Source organism: Trichoderma atroviride, chromosome 3, assembly GCF_020647795.1.
Source record: "Trichoderma atroviride chromosome 3, complete sequence".
NCBI classification, from domain to species: domain Eukaryota; kingdom Fungi; phylum Ascomycota; class Sordariomycetes; order Hypocreales; family Hypocreaceae; genus Trichoderma; species Trichoderma atroviride.
In genome coordinates, this window is record NC_089402.1 from 2210245 (window position 1) to 2223698 (window position 13454).

The 13454-nt window shown below is 52.0% G+C and overlaps 3 protein-coding genes across 3 annotated transcripts; all 3 read right to left on the bottom strand.

Annotated features, from left to right (window-relative positions):
- Positions 1–4345: 4345 nt before the first annotated feature.
- On the bottom strand, positions 4346–7244 carry TrAtP1_005938 (uncharacterized protein). Its single transcript, XM_014082613.2, has 2 exons — positions 6150–7244; positions 4346–5866 (listed from the first exon to the last, which is right to left on the bottom strand). Exons 1-2 carry the CDS (start codon positions 7179–7181, stop codon positions 5072–5074), a joined length of 1827 nt encoding a protein of 608 aa, XP_013938088.1. The 5' UTR covers positions 7182–7244; the 3' UTR covers positions 4346–5071.
- A 3186-nt stretch (positions 7245–10430) lies between these two features.
- TrAtP1_005939 (uncharacterized protein) lies at positions 10431–11486 on the bottom strand (the record flags this gene model as incomplete). Its single annotated transcript, XM_014082614.2, has 1 exon — positions 10431–11486. The coding sequence occupies one exon, from the start codon at positions 11484–11486 to the stop codon at positions 10431–10433; it is 1056 nt and encodes a 351-aa protein (XP_013938089.2).
- A 797-nt stretch (positions 11487–12283) lies between these two features.
- On the bottom strand, positions 12284–13444 carry TrAtP1_005940 (uncharacterized protein; the record flags this gene model as incomplete). Its single annotated transcript, XM_066112919.1, has 1 exon — positions 12284–13444. One exon carries the CDS (start codon positions 13442–13444, stop codon positions 12284–12286), a length of 1161 nt encoding a protein of 386 aa, XP_065969005.1.
- Positions 13445–13454: the final 10 nt, after the last annotated feature.

Sequence of the window (13454 nt, forward strand, 5' to 3'; positions counted from 1 at the left end):
ACACGACATGGTACATAGGTACTTTTACTGCATGCAACCATCCAATGGCAGCCGGAGGCTATCCATATGATTGGTTATATCGTCCTATCCTTGCTGCCTGGCCCTCTGCGCAGCAATTTCAGGGTGGCCACATGCGGAAGCACGTGGATGCCCCCCGAAAGGATGAAAATGAGGCACTTTGTCTACCTTTCTAGAATTATTATTATATGACACAGAGTAGTGTCTGTAATTTCGGTAAACAGAATAAGGATGGATCAAAGAAAACAAACACGCACTGGGCAGAAGCGACGGTAAGACCATTTAGCGGTAACCGAGAGACGCCGATTAGGTTGATTCAGAGCCTGCCAGGGTTTGGGCTATGGGGGAGGATTTACAGCCTGATATCGGGCAATTAGTATCAAGATATCATTTCCTACCTTACCGCTATTAGCGTCAATCGGGACCTCTTAGACACCATTGGCCTTGCTCTTCTAAATCTAGCAATCTGCGAGTGTGGCTAGACCGGAAAGTCTATCTGCGGCTCACACCCTCAGCTCCCTAGCCATTCCAGTCTTTGACCAGCATATAGGGTCCCAAGACTCAAGAGTAGGCGGTATCAAGATTACTCCTCGGCCGGGCGGCTTCTTACGTGGCCAGCTGGACATTACCGCTGCATGCGGCCGACGCATTGCCGCAGATAGCTCCCTCCAGGCCCTTGTCAACGATATCCCTACCTATCTGGAGACTCGTTCAAGCCATCATGGGGCTGAAAAGGTGATTACGATGAGGGAAGCGAAGGGAGTCAGAAATAGGCATCCCTGAATGAAAGCCTCGTGCTGAGATGGGTTCTCAACGGCGGCTTCTACCAAGTTCCCATGGGCCTCCCGTTTTCCTCTCGCTTGGAATTCCCAGATTCGATTGCTGTGACCCCATACGGATCTTACTCCCACTTATCCGCCACTGCTTCTGACTGAAGTCCGTCATACAGTACGGGCCTCTACCTACCGTTCAGTAGCAGCCTAAAGCTACTAATACGGATGCAAAGGGGAGGGGCAATTTCCATCTTACCGCACTATTGTGTACTTTCCATCAACGAGTATTTGCATCATGTGCCCAGCCGCCATGCAGCACTCACGACTAAATGGCGAAAGGAATGTTTGATTTCATTCAGAGAGACTACTGGGGCCAGGATATGGAGCATTGTTCTTCTCCGCATGTCATGGAGCACCGCACTGCAGTGCCTCACACAGGCCCGATAAGCCTTGCAGCCGTATGTACGCACACACGATCCCCAGGGCCTCAGAGAGCAGAATCAGAGAGCAGGATCAGAGGGCGTGGGCAATAAAAGGTCTGCGCCATACCCCCACAGCAAGGTCCATAAAGCGAAGATGCAGCGCATTCTGGGGTTCAATGGCGCTCAAGGCAATACATGGCCAGTGCATGAAAAACCAGGCACGATGTACTGCTACCACAATGCTCCAGGTCCAAGGCCCGCGCATCAGACGCGACTGGGATCAACGCAAGGATGCCCTCTGTTGGAGTTCTTCTAGAGCGTGCTCCAGTATCCTCCAAACCCCAGTTTCCTGCCGCTGGCGGGTGGCATCGTGAGTGACACTCAATGGGCTGCATAGCGGTGAGGCATGGATAAAACAACAGAGATCTGCATTGCATAACTGTATTGTTGGCACATCTCAGGTTGGTCCCAGAATGGCATATTGTTCGGATACATCTGTCTAACTTGCATGATTTATGCCATTGCCGATCAGACAGGATAAATGGCCGGCATGCAGTCGCCTGTTACAAGGTTGGAAAAACGAGTAAACGTCTTTTATCTATGCATGACAATACCAGGGCTCCCAACAGCACTTTCCGGATACAGGCGGTATGCAAGCCCTTTTCCGATCAGGAAGGCTTGCTTGCTGGATGTACCAAGCTTGTATACAAGATCAAGATGGACCAGCCCCATCTTTTGCCAAGTCCTTTTCTTGTGAACGATCCTGGCTAGCTTGCTGGAAATGGCAATCAAGCGGCTTATGAGGCCCGATAGAGCAATATTGTCGATCACCGAAGCTCAGTAGCCCAGGCTCAACAGAGCTCATATCGCCGCGACCGCCGAGTTTGTTGCCAGGGCTGGGAACGGGTGGGCTGGCTGGTGTAAGGTGGTAGCACGTCTGTTGATGTCAACTGATATCGTCACCATCGTCGCCAAGATTCCATCGATGAACATTAAAATAAGATTGAAGAGGAGCTACAGCCATTGCCACATCGTGCTCATGTCTCCCGGACTACGCCACCTCCAGCCTACTCAGCGCTGCTCTTCGGAGAGACATGTGCCCGGATTATTTTCTGGCTGAGAGCCTTGTATGTACATGGACTTTCCCACAGCCGCATGTTTCTAGGCCTTTTCCCCTTTGCCGTCTATCCTTGTCCAAACCACCACAACAAGGGCCATCCCAGGACTTTTGGCCCGACGAAAAGAGTTTACCTCGAAACTATGGCTGTCTCTCCCCCCTCAAATCTCAATCAAGACCCGGCGCCAGCAGATGCACTACTGCGTTGGCTGTTGGTGGGAAGCAAGGCGGAAGAGAGCGCCAGTGGGAGCTCATCCGCATCGATCGGCCGTTGTGTACCTCAAACAAGCGGGAAGACGACATTACCGCCGGCCGAGGGGTACCTGTACTTTTGCTTGTACCTTTGCCTGTACACACATTCGCATTCCCATCGACCTCCAGTCATTCACCGCCCAGCCAATGATCCTTGCCGGGCTTGTTTGTGTGGCGCGGCTGCTTCCTCCTCCTCATTTCACCACCACCGTTTAGCGCCCTGGCCTGCCAGAATCTGCCAGTGGAGGGGGAGGCCATCTGTGTGTCCTGCCCAATGCCAAATATAGATTAATGCGTTGGAGCGTACAGAGCACCGTTTGAGCATTGCATACCGCCAGAGATCGAGGCACTGTTGCCCGCCTGGCCTCTGCTGCCCGCCACCAGCTTCTCCCCTCTTCCAAAAGAGATAGAGAGATAGAGAGAGATAATACACCCTTTTTTTGTGCTTGGCCGTTGGCTGTTGGCCCTGCTATCGCGCTTCAACGCTAGGAAAGTTTTCGTCGGAACTTGCCGGCTTTGGGAGAGGCTTTGTTTTTTTTTTTTTTTTTTTTTTTTTTTTTTTTTTCTTTCTCTTTGTGAAAGACAAGAAAGGAAGAAAGAAAGAAAGAAAGGAGAATTTACACGGGCTGTGCTATGTGTTTTTTTTTTTTCTCTGGGGAATAGATGGGATGAATACATGCTCAGCTGGCGGTGTGCCACATCGACTCAACATGCATATAGTACCTGGTCATAATGTATTCCACCAAGTGTTGTAGCATATCACGACAAAGGCTGTTAGACGGTGAAAGTAAAGTCGGTCAGAGAAAAAAATACCAAAAATGTCGTGGAATTAAGCTAGATGTGAAAACAGAAACTCTATGTGAAAAACCAAAACAGAAACAAAAATAGAAAGACAAGATCTCGCTCTCAAAAAAAAAAAAAAAACTAGCAGTGCTGAAAAAACACTGCGGGTATGGAGGCAGCGGCCATAACCAAAAACAAAACAAAAAGCAAACGCATTAATGTCGCCAAAAAAACAAACAAAAGCCAGCCGAAAGTAGAAGCCAGAAAAAACCCATATCCATGCCCAATTAAGAAAAGTTCCATTCCCTATTTTGTGTTTGCTCGCTTCCATCACTGTTCATATAACCATTTCCATCCCGTAAAGGCTCTCTCTTGGAGCAGCGCAGCATAGATAGTATACATTTTTGTTGCGCTCCATAGAATAACCAAGTCCATAGGCCAATCAATTCCTGCCAGAAAAAAAAAGAAGAAAAAAAACACCAAAAAGAAGAAATAGAAGTTTGTTGAGCAGGTAGAAAAGAGTTGAGGCGGTTGTGTCTGTGTACCGCCAAATAACACACACGCAGAGAGACATCTGTCAAAGGCAGAGAGAAAAAGCAGATCCAACCCTCACCTGCCTGGGGGCAACAGAACAGGGCACGGCACGGCAGACAACCACGTCTCTCTGCCTCCAAAGTGTCTCCCATGCTGCGGCACATTGCTAGCCTCGTGCGAATTGAGTGTGCCTCTGTTCGCCTGTTTAGGTAGTCCAGGCGTTGAAGCCAGGCCGGTTTGAGCAATGGTGGCATCCATCATGGGGCAGACCCTTGCAGCTTGCAGCCGTGGACGCGGCTGTTGGTTCGTCTGAGATAGCCGTGGCTTTCCTTCTAGTCTCCCCCCCTACCCTGGCTCTTGTTCTTTTTTTTTTTCGTATCCACCAAGGCAGTGAGGTGGGTGGGCGGGTGGGTGAGTGAGTGAGTGCGTGTGTGTGTGTGTGTGTGTGTGTGTGTGTGTGTGTGTGTGTGAGGACGGAGAATGCGCTGGTGGTGACACCAAAACCAGAAGCCGCGTTGAGAAACGCATAGACCGGGCATCAACTCCACTGACCCGTGGTACTTGATCCATCTTCTGCGTCAATGCTGCTGCGGTGCCAGTCTAGACTGGTGGTGGCAGTCACAGTCCCGGCGTGCGTTGTTTTTGCGTTGTCGAGGCTCCCGTCTTCTCTTCCCTCTCCGCTTTGCCGTTGAATTGCGTGATTGTTGTCCCCGTCACTCTGTTGCTGCTGCTGTTATCGCTGTAACTGTTGCTTGCTGTCGCTGCTGTTGTTGCTGTTGTAAACTGGGGCTGTGGCTGTCACCGCTGCTCATCACCAGATAGATGTACAGGATGCTCCCAGCTCAACCCTGCTTGGCGTATATGCGTATGCATGTTTGACATGACATGCGGAGCGCGGTAAGGGAAAAACGTGTGCGCGTGAGAGTGTAGGTGTGCGTGTGTGCGTGTGGCCAGCCACTTCGCCAATCGGAACGGGAGCGTTGTGTGTCGTACGGTCAACCGTCCAGCGTGACGTTGTGTATACCAAGCCTCCCCCCCTCCGAGACCAGCTCGTTCAAAAAGACAGACAGACAAAGTTTGGCGGGCGGGTGAGTGGGTGGGTGGGCTCCCGTAGTGCAAAGCAGGCTGACTCTCTTGCTTCTGCATATCATAAGCCTCATCCTGGCTTGCCTCTAGACGCCGTTAGGGCTGGTCCAGCCGATCCTCGGAGTGCCGATGATGGTGTTATGGCGCCGGATCTGCTCAGGAACGTTGATATTGGCGTGGTCACCGGCGTAGTCTAGTTGGACATCTGCAATGCCATATGGAAACTCTGCGGGCGACGGCTCCAGGTACATCTGCTCCTGTTGGCCCATGTATGAAACCACATGAATGCCGCCGTGACCATTGCCTCCGCCAGCCACCTGTTGGTCCATCCGCGGTCCTGCCATCTGCAGCCCAAAGAGCTCTGTGGCGGCGGTGGCTGCGGTGCCAAAATCCGCGCTATTGCTGTGCCCTTGCACCATGGGGGTCTGGATGGCCGCCGGGTCGATCCGTGGGATTGCAATGGGCATGGAATAGAAGGGATCGGCCATGGGAGCTGGGGGCGAGCCCAGGCCGCTGTCAACGAGCCGATACTGGCGGCCACTGGCCAGCGGCAGCTCGTGGCCGTACAGATGGCCCCGAATACGCGAGTTTCTAGCCGCGCATCCGCCCTTCTGGCCAGACAAGGCCCTGACGGTGCTGTTGCGTTGGTTGAGCCGCCGCTCCATTCCCATGTCTAGATGGCTTGAGCTGCGTCTGCTCGCGCGGCGCCCAGAGTTCCCTTTGCGGTATCTGGTCGTGCTCTGCACCCCATCGCGGACGGCCCAGTCTTCCAGGATCCATTCGTTCGCTCGCTTTGCCTCGCCTGCCAATAAGGCCTCGCCTTCTGCGCACGCCAAAGGGGCGGTATCCTCAACGCGCTTGCGATCGCGTCTTTTGAATGCCTAGAGTAGAAGAGTTAGCATCTGGTAGGCTCCCAGCCACTGAATTGCGGCAGAAATTGAGACCGGGCATATTCGACTTGATAGTCTCATACGCCGTAGCAAATAGCAAGTCAGGAAAATAGGAAAAAGAAAAGAAACATGCAGATGTTAGCCCCACTTGCCGGGGTCTTTAGAAACGGTGTAAGACAGAAAAGAGAAGGAAAGAAACAAAAAAAAAAACCGGGCTAGGGTAGAAAACTAAGACAACAAACATGCTAGGCTTCGGTGACCAGGATTCACTCACGGCATTCATGCTAAGGTTATGACGGATGCTGTTCTGCCATCCGCCCCTTTCGTTCTTGGCCTTGCTAGTGTGGTCTCGGAACCATTGGTAGAGCTCTTGCAGGGTCATGGTATAATCCGGTTGGCCCATCAGGGCCTTGTAGATGAGCTTGGCGTAGGGCTCATCGGCCTTGTCGTCAGGCCGGGCACTGCTCATTGTCATGGGCTCGTCAGCTCGGGGAGCGGCAAGGATCGACTCCATGAATTCCGCATCCTGGCCGTCAATGTGCTCGACCTTGGGCGAAATGAAGGAAGCAGGAGTTTCTGCTTGCAAGCCGTCTGGCGATCCAGCACTCGAAGAGGCAGGAACAGCAGATAGTTCTGGCATCGCGTGAGAAGACACAGAAAGGTTGTAGGCAGTCGGCATGTCAACGTCTGATTCGGGATGAAAGCTCGCCGTGTAGGGAGTGTGTATGTCTGGGTGCTGAAGAGGGAGCTCTTGTGCCGACATTGGAGTGCAGACCCTATCAAAGGGCTGATCTCCAGGATGCTGCGAATGGATATAGCCTGACGTCGGAGGATAGCCAGATACTGATGATGACCACTCGCCAGGAGAAGCGGGCGAGGTGTTGTGACAAGGTAGAGATGCTCTTCCACAAGCGGGCAAATCTTGGAAAGGCATACAATATTGGATATCTCCCGGTCTCAGAGGGGGCGATGGCCAGATGCTGTGGCTTCTTGGCTGATACGGCGAGTACGGGCTCATATATGCACAAGATTCAATGCAGCAAGCTGGTGGCGATAGCACCTGGCCCCCTTGTGAGCATTGAAGTTCTTGATGTCGTTGCTGCTGTGGGAGAGCGCAAACCGCCGGAGTAAACGAGCATGTATCAGGTTGGTGATGCTGTTGCCCCTTCTCAAAGCTAGACGGCAAAGGGGAAAAGGCCGCAGGCGAACAGCAGCCCATGGAGGTCGATTGCTTGGTAGATTGGGGGTGCTGGAAATCCGTGTAGCTTTCCACCGGAAGCTTCCTGTCCAAAATGGGCGAAGCCATAGGATGGAATGGCGGGTGAAGCCCTTTGACGGGGGGGGGAAGCAGAGGAGGATGTCGAGACGGAGCAAATGGGGGAGTAGCAAAGAAGGTAGTTTTGTATGTTGAGAGACTTTCTGGTCGAGACGGAAAGACCTGATGCTGTAACGACGTCGTCAGGAGACGGGAAAGTGGGAAAAGTGTCGAACCAGGCAGATATGTAAGTGGAGGCGGCAGAGTGCCACAAGAAGGACAGTATGGGACACCCGAGCTATGGGAGCTATAAGAGGAGGGGGGGAAACAAGGACAGCCGATGGGATGACAGTGATGAGCAGGTGGAAGTGGGAAGAAAAGTATATAAACAACTCTTATAACACGGGACAGTAGAAATGAATGGGTTCTTAGTCCAGCGGTGATGGCTCTGATAGCACGAATTCCCCGGGGAAAATGAACCTATTTATCGAGAAGGGGGGGAAAAAACCATGGAGAGGACTCGATGATCAAGGTGACCCGGCCCATGGGGAAGAAGGGACCCTGCCTGCCGGTCTCTATACATCCAAGACCCATAACTCCCGGAAGAGATTCGTCCAAGATCGGTCCTGCCGGGGGGTGAGCGCAGGCATCTCGGATACACCATGGACACTAGTGACATGAGGTGCCTGTTCAAACCCTTTGCCCCTCCTCATGGATGCCCGGGTGCGCATGAGTACCCGAGCATCTCCTTGTGCGCCACATCTTTATAGTGCGTGTATGTGCGTAGGCAGGTACATACATACAAGAGAGGAGTGATTGAGTGGTCGAGTGATGAAGAGAAAAAAGAGCAGTTGTATGCACGAGTTCCAGTCGTGACGTGTGTGGCCGCCGTGTGTATGCGTCGCTTTGCGGACAATACAAGCATCTTTTTTTCTCCCCAGACCACCCACATATAGCAGATAAGACGACTTTCCCTATTGGCGGCCCTACAGAGAGAGAAGCCATGCGAACAAGCAATCCAGGGTCCGCGGTGCCACTCGCACACACACGCACCCCGTAAACTTAGAAACGGCCAGCCCAGCAAGCCCTCAATGCGACCCTCTCATGCACATCACTCCTGTCTCTTCAGACGTGAAGCCATCGGTTACACCTTGAGTAACCTGGGGAAAGGCTCATTGAAACAGTGCCGGGGTGCTGTCGATATGGATAACATGGCCGGCCGGCAGAAGGCCCAGACGACCAAGTGTGTAACGAAGCCGGGGACACCAGAAAGAGAGGAAAACGGAGGCGACAAGTGTTGTTGTTTTTTTCCTTCAGCGGCAGTGAATAGGATCATCTCCCATGTTGCCGTCGCTATTTTCTGCTACAATCTCCCTTCCCTGAAGCCACCAGCGTCGGAATTTCCACGTCCATGCAGAGCACGGGTGTCTTGGCCCGGCTTCAAGTGGCAGCCCGCCGTTATTGGTCTACATACGAACGACGTGCATTTGCCATATGTAGGCATGTCCGGGCTGCTACTTGAACTTCTGCCTCGAGTCAGCTCTGTCCACACTCTTAATTGGCAGCAACGGAGTCTCCACCCTTCAGCAACGGCTATCGGCATGCCGCCGGAGAGGGATCCAATGGGATTTCTTTGATGGACCCTTATCCAAGGTCTTGCCTGGGTACCCGGTAGTAGCGTAGTTGTGGAAGCTTCTCCTACCGCAGATGCTTCTATACAATGTACGTCAAGGCTGTGCCCGCGGAAACGGCTGAAGGCTTGCCGCAGGGAGGGGGGAGGGTGTGTCCGGGTACGTATATGTCAGGGGATGCGGAAACGAGTGCAATAGTTGAGCTCAGTCAAGCCATTAAGTTTGATTGCCATCCGTCTCGCATAGGAGCAGCCTTCTAGTCCGCAGATGGAACGCCATGCATACGGCTACTCTATCCGTCCATAGCCCTTACGTCCTGTTTCAGCTTCCAGCAGGCCTGGTCTCTGGGTCCAGGTCTCAGTCGACTCGTCCAGAGCACCAGAAAGGGGAGTTCATCGATGCACCATCTCGCGGATCTCCGAGATGCCACAGAGTCCCCTGTGAAGGATCCCCAGGCTCACCGAAAATAGTATCTGCTGAGCCTTCGCGAAACATTCTAGCCCTAGAAGTGGGACAGCAGGATTCCTCAGTCGCAGATCTGCCACCACCGGCAACACGCAAGCAGCATCCGCGAAGTCAAAGCCCGAGCGATGAGCTAGCCTCATCATCCCAGCCGAAGATCAAGGCAGCCGCTATGCATAAAGCTGTGAGAGAGATGTACAGGTACCAGCGAAAGCCACTGCGGCAGCGAATTAGCTGGTATTTTTTTTTCCTTTTCTTTTTTTTTTTTGTAATTCTTTCCCTTTGTTTATTAGCCTCGAATAAAGTACTGCTCCCATATTAGTTCTTTCTTCCCTGTGTGCGCGTATCTAGCCTTGTTTCCCCTTCTTTGGTGGGTCGAGGGATTCGTAATAGCAGTTATCATTAAGCAAGTTTTTTCGTCCTGCTCTTTGTGTTTTTTCTCTTTTCTTTTTGTAGTCGCCTCAGCACGCCAAAAGACACTCTACCCGACATCATTTATACTGGTGTGGCGCAGGGGTGTGAGCGACTAGTGCGTGAAGGCGGATCATGCGCCCGCCATTCCTCGATTCTCTGTTTACTTTCTGTAGAATATCTGCAGACATCAATTAGCAGCTGTTTCTTGTCCTCCATTTTTGATATAATTCCAAATGGAAGCCATGAATTTCCCGCTTACCTTTTTGAACTGGAAATGCAACTGTAAAATTCCCTACAAGGCTACAGCGTTAGCAGCTCGACAGGGTCAAGGTTATTAATCGAAAGAGTGGCGAGGCAAGATAGGACCGCGCTTGTGGCGGCTGTCTTGGGTCATGTCGGCTGAGCTGGCCAGCGTGACTCGAGACAGTGTCAGGGAGGGGGGGAGAAAAAAAGCAAACCGGGTAATGGGAACATGGCGGTCGTTCGTACCTTATCAAATGAGCTTCTGAAGCCACGCTCCCTTTTAGCGCTATAATCCCACTCGCGGTCAACTATCCGGAACGCAATGTCCTCGTACGGAGGTCCCGCGATGAAGCGGATGAGACAAGTGTCCACCTCGCCGGCCGCAGCAAACGACTCTCCTCGTCTTCTACCATGTTCGCGGATGATCTTGAACGTGGGTGCTTTGGTCTTGTCTACCAAGTCAGGGTAGAAGATGTTGAACTTGTATCCTTGCACCACTTTAGGAGGAGGATTGTCATGATCGTAGTGCGTCTGGTTGTACTTGTTCCACTCATAGCCCATCTGTACACGATTGAAGTACCTGGGCTTGCGAGCCTGATACTTTTCTGTCCACTGCGGGGGGTTGCGCGCCACTAGGCAGGGCTTCCTCAGCCGCAAAGACTTCCTCATTTTCAGACACCCCGCGTGCCGCCTCTCTGTCGTATAGTGCCATTGTGGCTTGAGAGTCGTCTGCGTTCCCGGTTTCATAAGCATCCACTTTGTTTGTTGCCGCCAAGGAGCCACCTGAACTATGGCTGCTACTAGTGGGCAGACCGCCATCTCTGGAGGGCTCTTTGGGGCGCGGAGCCCTTTTTGCAAGCCGCTCCTTCTTCTTCGCGTCGATGTCTTCCGCTATCCGGGCGAGCGTGGCCTTGGCCTTCCATACCCTGAGGCTGCGAAGCAATTGTTCCCAGTAATCGGTATCGATGTCTTCGTTTGACTTTAACTTGGTCTTGATCTGCTTCTCCAGGGCCTCTAGCTCGTCGAATGTCTTTGGTGCGAGGATCCTGTCTATGTCGTCCGCAACGCTGCTCACGACTCTCCCTTCGTGTCCCCGCGGATCCAGTTTAGCCCTCCGATCCGCGCATAGTGTCCGCAAAGCCTCCCAGTACCGACGGTTCCGTGAATCTGTCTCCAGAACATGGTAAGACACGATATTCGAGTCGAGCTCCGATATCTGCCCAGCAGAGGATAGATCTTGAATGACTTTGGCAGGTGGATCTACTTCAATCTCGTCGTCGGCATCATCCTCATCGAAGACATCGCGATCGGCGTCGACAAAGCGCAGGTTGAAAGCTAGGATGTCGATGGGCTTCGCCCGCCCTTCGCGCACCCGAATGTCGGCCTTCTTCTTGGCCTGCTTCAGCACGAATTTGTCCTCGTCGGCCACGAACTGTCGCGATTGTTCGTCTTGTGTCAAGTACTTGGCAGTATTGCGCGCAGATGTCGACGGGCCTTGTCGGCTCGATTTGGACACCCGGTTGTTTGAATCGGGTCGCGGCGCCGTGGGCTCTCGACGACCAGACGATCGAGAGTCTGCAATCATGGCTCGTCGCCCGGGATCCATTGCTCCGAGGCTATAAAGGCTGGTGGCGCTGATGCCGCAGGTGTCGCAGTTCCAAAGGGCGCGCGCGCGAAGTTGTCGGGGAGAAAGACGGCAGGGCCACGGGTGAGGTTGAGGATCGTTACGTATCCCACTTGTTGTTAGACGGTCGATATTTACTCCCGATAAGCTTTTTTAGTTCGGTCCGCTAAAAACGATCACGGCAGGCGCCTTCTTGTTGGTCTTTCCGTCAGTACCTAGCGTCACATGACGTTTGCCGCGCTCACTTACCCTAGATGAGAAGAGGCAAGGTGAAAAAAGGGGGGCTTTCAATAGAGCCTCAGTGTATGCATAGATAGAAAAAAGGATACTAGAGATGAAAAGAATGCTTTTACAAAGACGAGTTCTCACAAACTATGGATATCTGTTCCGTTGACATGTGGGACAGAGAATCACTGCGTGGGGCTCTGCGGGAAGGATTCTGGGGTGCAGTTTTATACTTGGCGTAGTGCTATCAGATAACTAACTCGTACTCATATAAAATGGAAGATAATGGAAACATTTCAAAGGTGAGAATGAAAAAAAAAAAAAAAAAAAAAAAAAACGAATAAAGTATAATTCAAGCAGTACTCCAATTGACGCAGTATCTAAATCCCATGACGACAACGCCTCATTTCGCCCAAGGGTATCGTATCGTAAATCACTCTCTTCCAGCCCCTCCTTGTTGACAAGTGCAATTAAATCGCTTCTCTTGGCCAGGATATCATACACGGTGATGGAACAGTATGTTGTGCGATATATTTACCAGCTAGGATTATTTCTCACCAGCTCTGTTTCGATTGCGTGCCCTCCATCCCCAAGCCCCGAATGCTCTGATTCCAGTCGTGCCAATTGAAATTGGCTCCCAGCATGTCTGCATCTTCCATTTCAAACTTTGGATTTGGTTGGGCAAAGTTCTCGGGCCAAAGATATGGTGGAACGTGATGGTCGTTTTTTGGCTGTTGGCTCGGTAGCATTATTGCTTCTTGCCCGACCATGTTACCCTGAACATGCTGTCTTTCTGGCATGCTCACGGTGGCGTGCCCGTTGTGCATGGCTACCATTCCGACATTCCAGAGCTCCGCCATGGGGACGTTGGATTGAGCCATAAAAGTGTCCATGTATTCCATGGTATCGTCGGTCATACTCATAGGCATTTGGCTTACAGCATTGCTTTGTGAGAAGTGCGACCCAGTGGCACCAGTTACTGGTGTCTGATGTAACGATGGCTTGGACTCTTCGGGCATGAATGAATTCATTGATGTTTGCTGATGTTGCGGGTTGGAGGTTGATGAGGACGGTGTGGAGCCCTCCAATTGGACCATTGCTCTCCATGTCTCTCTGACTTGTTGTTGCCTGACTTCTAAGCCTGGAACTGGGTCGAACCGCGCCCGAGGTGGGTTTACTCGTTCTGCGAGGTCTAGGCGCCTGGCTTCTTCGGGGTCAGCCCTTAGTCGAGCCACCTCTGACTCCTGATATCTCCTTGCTCTGATGAATAGTTTACGTAAAGGAAGGAAGACGACGGCATGGTCAGCTCTCTTGGCGTTCTCAGCCAAATCTTTATCGTAGCCATTGACTGCCTCCCAGCCACGCTGGACAAGTGGTGTCCAAGGACGACGGCATGTCTCGACGAGTATATAGGCAATCGCAGACCAGTTCGTATATGTCCTAAACAGCCATCGGAACTGTTTGCATCTAGGATCGGTATTGAGTTTATAATTATATTCGATGATTTCGATGGCGGCAATGTAGATCCGCTCGCGGATTTCTGCTGTGAGCTCGTGATCAGAGCCGGGGAAAAGCATTGGCTGATATATTATGAGGCACATCTTGGACATGATGATGCGCGATATCATAGCCGCAACCCAATATAAAATGTCGACTTCCTCTTTAAGATGCCGAAGGAATTTGTCTTCGATCTTCTGATAGAGCTCAACCAACATCCGCTCCTTC